This window comes from Anser anser (genome assembly GCF_964211835.1).
Source record: "Anser anser genome assembly, chromosome: 1".
In the NCBI taxonomy this organism is placed as follows: domain Eukaryota; kingdom Metazoa; phylum Chordata; class Aves; order Anseriformes; family Anatidae; genus Anser; species Anser anser.
In genome coordinates this window covers 155,232,715-155,245,602 of record NC_139720.1, presented here as the reverse complement: position 1 = coordinate 155,245,602, position 12,888 = coordinate 155,232,715, and the positions used below count along the sequence as shown (strand labels likewise).

At 37.8% G+C, this 12,888-nt stretch overlaps 1 protein-coding gene and 1 long non-coding RNA gene across 5 annotated transcripts in view; both read left to right on the top strand.

Moving 5' to 3' along the window:
- PCCA (propionyl-CoA carboxylase subunit alpha) overlaps positions 1 to 12,888 on the top strand; it is a 284,839-nt gene that overhangs the window by 41,768 nt on the left and 230,183 nt on the right. For all 4 annotated transcript variants that reach the window (XM_083820666.1, XM_083820667.1, XM_083820668.1 and 1 more), the window contains exons 5-6: positions 2,615 to 2,728; positions 4,242 to 4,295. In XM_083820666.1, the coding sequence (XP_083676792.1) occupies positions 2,615 to 2,728; positions 4,242 to 4,295 (168 nt within the window). The remainder of the gene's footprint in view (positions 1 to 2,614; positions 2,729 to 4,241; positions 4,296 to 12,888) is intronic.
- Positions 4,304 to 8,863, top strand: LOC310892668. Its single transcript, XR_014578299.1, has 2 exons — positions 4,304 to 4,746; positions 8,257 to 8,863. It is a non-coding gene; the product is annotated as an uncharacterized lncRNA (long non-coding RNA).

The following is a 12,888-nucleotide window of genomic DNA, read 5'->3' as shown; positions in this document are numbered from 1 at the left end:
TGCTATTATGGCTGGTTAGTGTATTTACATTTCTACGTGTTATGCTGTAAGTTCTGTAGTGTATTTATGTTATGATATTTGTATGATATTTTATTCTTCGTGAACCACAGTGCATTGTAAAAGAAATAAAGTGTGTTTAAAAATGGGAATTGTGGTAAAGAGGTGACATCCACTAAGAAATGCATTTCTGTCTCTGGATTATATGTGGACTGGTTTAATTGTATTTATAATAAGTCAATACGGAAAGATCCACAGAATTACTGTCATTGGAACATGAAAAGCTGGAGGTTTTGAGCTAATGGGGAGAAATGATGGTTTCTTTCTTGTCTGAAATTTGCTTCCTGCTCTGGCAGCGTATCAGATAAAGTGACTGCTACAATTCTGTTGTTTTGTTATATCTGTGTGTGTTGTAGATTAGGGTGCATGCAAGGCTGATCTGACAGTGAGCTTGAGAAAGCACTAGGAACTTGCAGTAATGGACATGAAGAGAAATGGATTTGCCAGATTAAAGGGGAATGTGGGAAAGGAAGTGTGAGAAATGCAAAGAGTTGAAGTAACAAAACACGTGAGAAGGGGAAGAAAATTGTGGAGGAAAAGTGCACAAGACTGTTCAGAGTAAATCTAAAAAAAACAATGACTGTAAAATGTCTTTTATGACTACTTTTGGTGCTAGTAGAACTGTTGGTCTCTGTGAGAAGTGTGTGGATGTGGGACTTTCCTCTTCATGCTTAAAAATAACTGTCTTAATTTTAGTTCGTTACGTAAGGAAGCTTTTGGTCATATAAAACATGTATGCTTCAGCTTGAATAATTTCATCTAGACACGTAGAACATGTTGGAAATCAGAACAGCAGCTTTAAACATATGAATCAGTCATGTAAATAAGGGTATCCAAGGGCCATGCTGTTACTTAATGCTCCAGGAAGGATAATTTGCCAAGGTGTTCTTACTATAAAGCATTAAAATCCTGCAGCACAATTGTCTGTGCTAGTGCTTAGGGCTTTTGGTATTGCTTTGTTTATAATGTGAGGCTAATGCTGTAATGATAAAATAAAATCACTGCCACGTGAAAGAAGGAATAACTATTCAAATGTGAAGTATGTGGTGATTCCAGGAGGTTGTGTGCACTCCGAGCTTCTGAACTGGCTGTGTATTTGGGCATCTGTTTAAAAGATGCTCCCAGAAGAGAACTTAATGTTCTTCCTGGTGTTTGGATTAACTTTTTGAGAAGTATACAAAAAGTTGGTGAAAATAACTATAAAAGGTGAACGCTTACAAGTGACTCCCTGTGCTTGTTAGATGTGTTTGTTATACACTACCTGAATATTTATTTCTCATTTTACTATTCAGAATTGTTTGACTACTGATTGTCACTATTTCTAGATACAATTTTTTTTCTTTTCATGTTTTGTTCTGAATGAGCTAATAGTGTATAGGAACTACAGTATTTCCAACCTTAGCATGTTATACTAATAATCTTCATGCCACTTGCAAATAAAATTCCTGTTTATAAACTAAAACTATTTTAAACTTCATATACGTTAAGATTCACTTTATAAATCAGCATCCTTTTAAATATGTTCTGTATAGCATGCTGAAGATGATATAAAGTCTTTCATAAAAATAAGTTTTAAAATTGGTAAGCATTGAAATGTCAAGCTGTATAGTGACAAGTCTTATTAACTCATACTTACTATAAATCTTACACAGTTTAAACAATAGCATGCTTCCCTTAAATACATGCTGGAAGGGAGCTTACAAAAGGAAAGCAAAATGGGAAACTTTTTTTTTGTTTCTTGGGTCTGTGTGTATCTTAATTTGTTTGGAAACATATAGGTAAAAGAATTCTGAACTCGGAAAACAAGTTGAAGAGCAATCTAACTGAAGTTTTGTAACTTTTATTCCCTGAGTGTGTGAATGAGTTCTCATTTCTTCAAACCTAGCTATTTTATTATTCCTGGTAAAAATATTTATTGCTCTTGTATAGTTTAGAATTGTCTGAAAAAATGTTTGACAAAAGCATATAAATGAGGATACAATAGATCAGGAATCAAACATGAGCCTGCTTAAATAATTCTCAAGATTTTCTGGTTCACGTGTAGTGATATTGAACTCTTTAGTCATAGGCTTTAATTTGTGCATGGTGCTGACCTGATGCTGTGCAGGGACACTCACTGCATCCCTTCATTCAATTCACTCTAATTATCCCCAACTTCCTGGGGAGCCTGCTTAGAACTGGTCATGAATGTTTGTTATTAGGTATTAAGATATTAGACTACCCTGGTTACATGTAACAAAGTAGTTTTTAGACTGCATTTACATATAGATGATAAGTATAGGAAGCTGGAATTGTATTTGTCATGATTTTATTTAACCAAATTCAAAATAATATACTGGAATAAAACATTTGACAGTGACTTAAGGTTGGAGTTAAATGAAATTTAATATTATTGTGTGAGTTCTTGTATGTCAATGTTGGCAATTTCAGTGTGTATTCTAGAGTGGTTATGGTATGTAAATCATCCTTGAAACAATCAGATTTGTGTGCATATTTCAGGATGATGGTAATTATTTTTGCTGGGAGCATCTGTTAATGCGGAATATTCCCTCTTCAGGTTCACGTGAAAATGGCGGACGAAGCTGTCTGTGTTGGCCCAGCTCCCACCAGCAAAAGCTACCTCAACATGGATGCCATCATGGAAGTCATTAAGAAAACCAGGGCCCAAGCTGTGAGTCTGAATGAGTCTATCTGCTGCAGCTGTTTCATATATAGAAAGCAGAAAAGCCAGAGTTTGTATTTTTTTTAAAGGTGTGTGGGGGGGGAAGTGATTGAATATGCTATTCCAGTTAGTTCATGTCACATGAGTTAAATGTGTCCGAAATCGCTACTGGAAATCAAAGGCTTTGTAGCATCTGGCAGCACTGGTCGCTGATCCTGCAGGTGGCTGCTGGATTCAGCTTTCACACCAGGGAGCAGCTTCAGTTCATTTCCAAATTTGCTAGGGGAAAAAAAAAAATCCCAATTAGTTTTGAGCGCTAACCCTTTATATGCCATAATGGCTTTTTGAATGTTTTACAAGTGTGTCCAAAAAAAGGCTCCTTCTTAAACTTAGTTTGAATCAGTTTTTGACTTGTATACACATTGTATATTGTACTTACAAGAAGGTGCATTCTGTAATTACTTGTTTAAGGATGTTTACAAAATGTACTTCAGCCCTTATTTATACGTGTAAGCTATTCTGCCTTTCTCCCTCCAAACTGGCCAGAGATTCAAAGCTCACCAGGGATCAGTTGGAAAAACTAACATGTAGTCATGTTCACATGTCTAGTGTTCTCTTTGTTCTGACAATGAAACAAATGTATTATTCGGAGCTACTGTAGACAACATTTTTAAAGTAAAATTTGATGGATGTATTTGAGCAACACTAATTACAATCCTGATCCAAACCATTTCAGGGTAATTCATTTCAAAGGAGATGCTTAGTATGGTGCTTTTAGGGGCCCAAAACTTCCCTATAAAGAAAATGACTCCTATTTCCTTCCCTCAGAGTTTCTGAAAGTAGATTGCAGTTGCTTATGCTCCTCAAAAGAGAGTGGTAAAATGGCTTGTACTTTGTCTGTTGGAGTATATCGGATGAAGAAGCTTATGAGTTGCAAAAAGAAAACCTTTCCACCACACTCATCTCAAGTAATTATACAGGGTTTATAGTGGGGAGTGAATAGCAAACTGGGCATATAAGGATGCATCACTTTACTAATGAGACAGTAAATGCTATTCTCCAGCAAGGGTCGCTAGAGGTTGGAGGCTCATGATTGTGGACCTTAGGAGTGCTGTTGTGATCAGAGCTAAAAAGTATTTTGGGGTGAAGAGTGCTTCACAGTGGTTATTGAGAAGAGTGTGGATGAGTATGTATGTAGAAGTCTGCACTGATGTAAATGTTGCAAAATGGAGTTAAAAAGAGCAAAAGAACAAAGTGAGCATGTCTGTCTCTGCAAACAGCACCTTTCTCTTGTAGTCAAATAAGGAATGCTTGTTTCAGAAAATTAAGTTCAACCAGTGAATTTTTACAGCTTGACTTAGGACAGCTAAATCAGTGTGTTATGACAGCTTCTTAAGTTATTCAACTAATTTAAATGCTTGCTGGTCTGTTTCACCTTCCCTAGTATCTAAAATGTGTTAGCAAATTTGGTGTCTGGCTCCAGAAGTCAATCAACTTGAACTTCTTTGTTTTATTTTTAAAGGTACACCCAGGATACGGATTTCTTTCAGAAAACAAAGAATTTGCTAGACGTTTGGTAAGTTGTTTTCGTTTGCTTGGCTGCAAAGTATGCACTGGGTGGTATATATTCATTTCAAGCCATCTGAGGAATCAAGATACCAATTCAAGGCAGATTTCAAGGGTATTTTAAGGGTGTACTTGCAGTCTGTATTTTCTTTTGGGGAAAGGGGAGGTGCCTGTTTGTAAGAGCCATACTAAGGACATAGGAACCTCTCAGCATTCTCACTTGTGCTTGTACTGTTTGTGGCTGCTCTGTAAAACTGGGTCACTGAAATGATCTAAGTTAAAAGTATCTGTTTTTAAGTGATCATTTTGGTGACTCATAGCACAGCTGGTGAACAGCTGTATCAGCAGCCCTGAAAAGGTGCTGAACTGCACTTTCAGGATGGAAATAGAAAGCTGTTTAAAAACTGGCTTCTGCTGGAAGTCATGTATTGTAGAACCGCATCCTCTGAAAGGACCAAAAAGTAAGTCAAGAGGGTGGTGTTTTCACTTCACATCTGAATCTATAAAAATTCTTTTTTGTAATCTCTTTACTTCAGTGGGGTTTTTATGTATCACAGAAACTGATACATGCCATTTTTTACTGATTTCCTCTGAACCACATTCCCCATGAAATGCTGAAAAAATTTTAATTTGTTGTTGTTATTTTTTTACAGGCAGTAAGAGAAATTTGTTACTGTTTTTAAGAGTAATTTCTACCTTTCTTTTTGGTTCAGGGTAGAAACAGACGAGGAATGTGCTTCTATAAAATTGTGCTTCTATAAAATCTTTTGTTCTTAACATTAATAGAATAGCTCTTGTTTCTGTATCTTCCCTTAGTATGTCCCTTTTGGCTCAAGTTCTAATTGTAGTATAGACTGTTACAATTTAGTGAGTTCTTTGGTGATAATACCACCCACTCACCAAGGAAAATATTTGGGAATGAAATCTGATTTTTATGCTTCTTAGTTGTCATGCTTTTTAAAAGCCCCCAAATAAAAACAAATGCAAGTTCTGTGTGATACTGAATGTGTCCTGCTGGTTGCTGAGTGGTGGTGGTATTCTGTTAAAGTTGAAAGGAATTCTAAACAGTTGGCACTTGCTGGGTTTTTACCAAAACTACATGAAAATAACATGCAAGAGATTGCCCTAGCTTAGCGGCTTTTTCTGTTCTGCTTCGTGTACCAGAGCCTCTTTTTAGAGGGAAGATTCCTGGATTAATTTATAACAAATTATGTTCCCCCTGGATCGCACCAGCACGATAACTGGCTTTAGTTGGCAGTTCCTGTAAAAAAATAATTAATGAAACAGAAGTACTTGATCATGCTATTATGTGGTATATTTTGCTGCCAAACTTTGAAATTTGATAGTTATTACTCCAAACTGGGCATGCTTCCTAGTAATCTGGTTATTATTTGGTGATGTAAATTACAATATTGATGACATGACAATCTGGAACAATTTTTTTTGGCGGGATTAAGTAGAAATGAAGGAAGAACAAACATTCCTGTAGATCCCCTCCCCCTTCCTTCTCATCTTTTCACTCAAATGCTTTAATAGCGAATTCCTGAAATAACGTGGTCAGTAGAAACATGTTCAATTTGGGTTGGTGCTACAGCCTCAAAATAGCTTCTAATTGAATTTCACAAACCTGGTGTGTTCCCTAAAAACAGAGTAAAACGAGTTCTCCTTTGCTTTCTCAAATGCAGTATTTTAAGTCTCAGTTAAGTCATAATATTGCTTCTGTTCATGTCAGAGGATCTAGAATATAAAACCCCTAGTGACAACTGGTGAAATGATCTGTCTTTTTATCACTGAGGACTACTACTTTTTTTTTCTCCAGACAACCTGATTAATATATTTAGGAGGAAAGCTTGCCTGCTGTTTCTCTTCTTTATTAAAGCCCTGTAATAAATGTTACAAAACTGTTATGAAGTTGGCAAAGATGTGCTTTTGTTCTATTTTCGTGTTTTTCCCTACTCCTTTCTTTACACATATAGTATTTATTTTTTTGTGTGTGTGCTGAAAGTAGTGATATACTTGTGAAATCCAGGTTTATTTCTTGGTGCATATCTATAGTTTTTAAAACAAGACTACCTAGATTTGGAAACAGAAGTACACTAAATGTTTTAAACCTACCATTTTGTCTGTAAGAGTGGTAATGAGCTCAGAGCAAAGCTTTGTCTTCAATTAACGCACGGAGGGTCAGTTCACATGTAATCCTACTGTGCGTGATTTGAACAAAGGCATGTCTTTTTGTTCATTATTATCTAAACGATTCGTGGAGTAAGTGGACAGCTTTAGACAGTCCCTGTAAAGAATTTGATACATTTAGAGTACTAAAAATTACCATTCTTTATTTTTCTTCTCTATACCCTTAATGTTGTTCTTTTTAGAATGGAGGAGAACACAAACATGTTTGGGATTTGAAGTAAATGATTTGTTGGCTCCAGAACAAATCTTCTAAAAGGTGATCTGGCATGTTGTTCATAGTGATCCAAGAAGAAAAGTTGGGGCATTCAATCACCTTTCCAGGTGTATATGTTGTGGTTGCTTTTGATAGCTTAAAGAAAAGGGATCCACTGCATTTATATCAAGGAAGTCAGTTAATAATTTTGTAAAACTGAAGGTTGTTTTCTTGCAGATAGCAATTTCAAAACAAAATTTCTTGAAAAACTTTTAAGGCTGGTATTTGAGGTACACTAGTTATTATGTAGAAGAACAAATTGTGGTTCTGGGCAAGTGAATGTAGTTTCTTAGAATCTTAACTTCTAGTTCTAATTCAGAAATTTGAGCTATCCAACTTGGAGCTCTTGCAGTGCTCTAGAAGAATGATCTATACATTGAGGTCGTAAAGTCCAGTGCATAAGTTGTTGCTTGTAGTTTGTGTGCCAATATATCTGTATGTAAGCAGTTCTTTCCTTTGTGGAATAAGCACATCGTGTTCAATATTGACATAAATCTTAAGGTGCAGTCAATCTGTTGCCCACACTAGCAGTTTTTATTTTTAATCTTTTTTTTTTGCCAAATGCTATGCAGAGCTGCAAGAACAGTTTTTCTTCACATTATTAAAAATTTGCTGATGACCTCTGTATTTAGGTTAGCTTGCTTAGTGTGTCCCATTACACAAAATTGATGCAGACCTCTCTGAGAAGCTCTAACAGTGCTATTGTCTGCAGCAGGCCTTTGAAATTTGGCAAGGGGAAAGCCTTGAGACTAAAGATGAGCCTTTTGGTTGGCCTGTTGTTGGAAGATACTCGTCTGAAATTGCCATTTTCTTTTCCTTGCAAATCTACAGAGCATCTGTTACAGTGGGGGGTGGGAGTGATGAGTCAAGCCTCTTCACATGCGTGTCAAATGCTTTAGGATTGGCCCATGGTCTCAGTGACTCTTTTTTTCTTCATTTTCTTCCTGAATAAAGAAGGAAATAGGGGAAAAGAGAGTGACAGAAAGTGAGTGTGAGACTGGGTTGTCCCAGTCATTCTTTCAGTTTGAACGCTTCTTCTTGTGGTCTAGTTAGTAGCAAGAAGGAGTCTTATTCTTGTAGTTGAAGTTATGCATGTTCTTGCTTTATGGCAATGGCTAGAAGCCCAAACCTTGATGCATGGTCACTCTGTACTTCCATTACTCATAATGGGATCAGCGTTCACCCTTTTATTTAAAAGAAAAACACAAATGAACTTCTTCCCTCTCTGCCATGGAAGTCCCTTCTGAAGTTATAGAGGGGAAGAAGGGTAGGAAAAAAAAGAAGATTAACACTATTTACTTGCAAAGTATAGTATGAAAAAATACCAGTTTGTGGGGTTTACATCTTCAGTGTGTTTTGGTCACTTGTAGACATGTATATGATAAAATTCCTACTTCCACAGGTGGTGCATTGCGATATATTTTCTCCCAAAGCCCATGGAATTTGTGCATAAAATAGATCTATAAATGGTAAGAATTAAGGTTATAAGTTTAACTTTTAATCTGGAGTATTCTTCTTTTGAATGCAGCCTTGACAATGCTGTCCTGACATTCTGTTTCTTCAAGCAAAAAAATTCTAGTCCCCATGCTCTGCCAAAATACCCTCCTCTGCAGTGGTAGCCATACACGTGGTGGGACAGAAGGATTCAATTTTGGAATAAGATACGGATCTTTTTGGAATACCTAGTGCAACCTCTTTCTACAAGTCTTTTGTGTCTTTTTACCAACTACTGTTGGGAAGAACTAAGGGGAGAACAAAGCAGCCAGTGCTATTTTTCTTTACCTTTGAAGCTAGATTAACATTCTTGGTGGAATTAAAACAACAACAAAAAAAATGTTGTCTGAAATAAATGGGCAAACAATACACGTAGAAGTGGTTAATCACATGTTTGTAAATGGCTGTATGCTTGAGATGGAAAAGGTAAAACAAAGAACAAAGTATATTCCTTTCTGTAAGGGGGTGCATGTCTGACCTGTAAGAAACTTTGTTTAGGTGGATCCGTAGCCCTACACAGAGCTAATTATGGGATTGTCACCTTTGAAAATGCTATCTGTTAGCGGCAGCAGTGTTTCCTTACAGTAGTTGTGTATGACTTCGTTATTTCTAAATAAAATTTGAAATTCCTTTATGATTCAGTGTATGTTAGATTTTTGGGTAGCATTTGGTGTGATCCACGTGCTGTTCCCACATGGGTTGCCAAATAGGAAGCCAGTACAAGTAAGTGGTTGGCATTTATTCTTTCTGACTTGAAAGGTGACAGTTGGGGGGGGGGGGGGGAAGTAGATTTGGAAGCTTGGTATCAGGAATTGTCTCTGCTTATGGCAGGGATTACATCAAAGCTCAGGGCAGACAGAGCCGTTGATGAGGGTTTCCTATTCTGTCCCGCTATGCAAAGTATATTGTTGCTGCTCAAGCAGCCTGTGGTGGCTTAAGGTGCTCTGATGGAGACTGCAGACCTTGCTTCTGCTGGGTGATAAACATTAGGCAATGTCTTTATTTAGGTAAACAGGTGGTGTAGGTGCCCCCGGAAAGGTTCTGTCTCTGAGACTGTGACGTTGATGGGAGACTTCTTACTGTTCTGAGACGGAATGCTTCTGAATATTATTTAATATAATTGCATTTAATCCCAATTAAACATTTTAATTTTTTGTAGAAATAATCTAATTACCTACAGGATCAGGTTGCGTGAAATCCACAGGAGGGACAAGTAGTGCAGCTATTAAATCACCTGCAGTGTTTGTCAGACATTATTAGTCCTCTGTTAGTGCATGTGAGCTAGAAAAATCACAGAATTACGGGATGGTTAAAGTTGGAAAGGACCTCTGGAGGTTATCTGCTCCGAACTCCTGCTCAGGCCGGGCCACCTAGAGCAGGCTGTCCAGGTGGCTTTTGAAGATTTCTAAGAGAGAATCTCCACAACCTCTCTGGACAAGCTCTGCCAGCGCTCTGTCATCCGGAAAGCAATGAAAATGCTTCGTGATGTTTAGAGGGAACCTCCTGTGTTCCAGTTTGTGCCCATTGACTGCTGTCCTGGCACGGGGACCAATGAAAAGAGCCTGTTCAGCTATCTGAACTATAAAAAAAAAAAAAAACCATTATTTCTTGATTTGTGGTATCAATTCTTGTGAGAATAGAATGTTCTTGCCCTTTTTCCACCTTCGTGGTTATTAGCAACTGTATGTCTATTTTTTCTTCATTGCAATAACATAATGCTATGTAATTTTCCTTTTATATAGGCAATACTGTTGGTTTCTACTTTCTGCCTTTTTCTGCTTTTGATTTGCAATGATGCAGACAAGCTTGTCTGGTTGTCACAAGCTCCGTCCATTTTGATGTAATGTGATTTGTTAATTTGTCCTATTCTAGTACCGTTGATGTAAGTTAGTATGGTAAACTTGAAAATGTCATGTGGGTCTGCTCCGTTTCTAAATTAGTGTTAAATGTCCAGTTGCTACTAGTGGAGTTGGATTAGACTTGAACAGTTAAGAGTTGATATGTCTTTTGAAATAAGAACTCCTGTTGTCTCGTGGATTTTACTTTTGTGATAAGGTAACCAGATACCTTTTTGTGGTAAGGTAATTCTAAGCATATGAAGCATCAGCTTCAGCCAAATTGGTGCTGTCTTATTAATAACCAGTTCTGTTTACTGCCTGCATTTTTAAGAGCTAATTTATACTTTGACAATGGATGATCTATATTCAGTAGTCTTCAGTAGTAGTCTAGTTCAGTAGACTAAATCCTTAAGGTTTTTATGTAATTATATAACTGTATATACATATAGATTATTATATATATGTAATTACTAGAATATGCATATCAGGAAAATTAATTCTACTGCTAACTTTTTGGTATTGCTATGGAGTTGAAATATTATAGTGAAGCAATAACATGTGTGATAAATAGAACCATTTTCCATCTCCCAGGCCTGACTGCTGTTCTCTTCTATAGTTGAAAACCAGTTACAGCAAGTTAGAGACTAAAATCTGTCAACCGGAATTACTCTTCACGAGCCAAGAAGGGTGTTTGCCACATGGGCACCATGCTGTATTTTCATACACATATTGTTGTCAGTAGTGGTGTCTTACGTGAGAGGAGGCATATCAACATACAAAATGTCTTCTGTGCTAAAGCTATATTACTTTTGAGTCACAGGGGAAAAAAAAAAAACTTGTTTTGTTTGTAGAAGTGTGTTTTAGCTTGAAGACACCTGTACGTTGCAGTAAGTGATGCTGTGTATTTGCTTTTTTCCTCTGCATTAGTGACTTTTTTTCTTCTGAGTCTTCATCCCTAATTTATACCTTCCTTTAGTTGGGTCTTGTGTTTTTGGAGTTTTAGGGGAGTAATATCTCCTGCTACCTGACAGTATTTTAGATTAAATTCTGATACACAACTCCTAATGAAACCAGGAATGAGCTTCATGAGGGTTGATCATGACTGGCAACTATTTTTTTAAGGTGTTTGAGTGATTTCTATGTCAGCTGTTGAAAAAGATGTTAACTGAAAGATGTTGAATGAAAACATGCTTCTGAAGATGGCCTATTATTCTGGACTAGACAGAATTTTTGGCGTGCTTTGCTCCATAGTATGTGTTTTGACTGTGATCTTATTTTAGGAAGTATTTTCTTGAAGTTAGTACTTTAAGTTCTAATATTCAATATGAATTTACCTTAGTTTTATGAAGTTAGAGTTTATTTTATGCTGCTGTTTGCTTCCTTTTAGATTGTTGCGTCTGTCCTGATTGTTTTCACAGGTTTTTATGTAACACTTGTACAGTATTTTTTATGTTGCCCTTACGTTACATTGCATTTTGTTATGTAAAGCTTTCAAATACCTGAATTGTTTCTACCACGACAGAGCAACCTGCTTGTTTGTTTAGAATGCCACAGGATCTACTTGGGGATTCACATGTTCTTTCAAAATTACTTTCTGGGCAGGAGGTTGTTGTCCAACCTCTCTGGGACCATTTTTTTTTTTTTTTTTGTGGTGTGAGAACTGTTTCAGTTACCTCTCTATGGTGAGGGTATCACTGTTAATATGCCAGATGTATTTGGTTGCTGAAGGTGCGTTGAAACATGGGACAACTTCAGTTTTATTTTTTTATTGTTGTGTGAGTCCACCAGTCACAGCAACGGTGGAAGCTGTAAAGCATGCAGAGCTATATATAGGCATGTCAGGGTTGAATAAGGTTTCCCAGCATTAGAACTGGTTAACATTGCACTTTAACTTAGCCATTCAGGAGGGTAGGGACAGGTGACATTATAGTGGGGGCCTGCTACAGGCCACCTGATCAGGGAGACCAAGCAGGTGAGGCCCTCTATAGACAGATGGAAGCAGCCTCATGTTCACAAGCCCTGGCCCTCATGGGGGATTTCAACCACCCCAGTATCTGTTGGGGAGAAAGCAAAGAAAGGCATAGATGATCCAGGAGGTTCCTTTAATGCATTAATAATCCCAGGGTATAAATAATACCCCTGACACCCAGGGTATGGAGAAGGCTAAGGCACTCAATGACTTTCTTGCCTCAGTCTTCACCAGCAAGAGCTCTAGCCACGCAGCCCAAGCCCCAGAAGGCAAAGGCAGGGACTGGGAGAATGAAGAATTTCTCAATGTAGGAGAAGATCAGCATTGAGACCACCTAAGGAACCTGAAGGTGTACAAGTCCGTGGGACCTGATGAGATGCATCTGAGGGTCCTGAGGGAAATGGCGGACATAGTTGCTGAGCCACTGTCCATGATATTTGAGAAGTTGTGGCAGTCCAATGGAGTTCCCGCTGACTGGAAGAGGGGAAACATAGTCCCCATTTTAAAAAGGGGGGAAAAAGGAAGACCTGGAGAACTACAGGCCAGTCTGACCCATTTCTGTGCTCAGCAACATCATGGAGCAGATACACTTGGAAAACCTACTAAGGCACACGGAAAATAAGCAGGTGACTGGTGACAGCCAGCATGGCTTCGCTAAGGGCAGATTGTACCTAACAAACCTGGTGGCCTTCTACAACGGGGTTGCAGTGTTGGTTTGTAGCGGAAGAGCAACTGACATCTACCTGGATTTATGCAAAACATTTGACACTGTCCCCCATGATATCCTTGTCTCCAAATTGGAGAGACATGGATTTGACAGATGGACCACTCGATGGGTAAGGAATTGGCTGGATGGTCA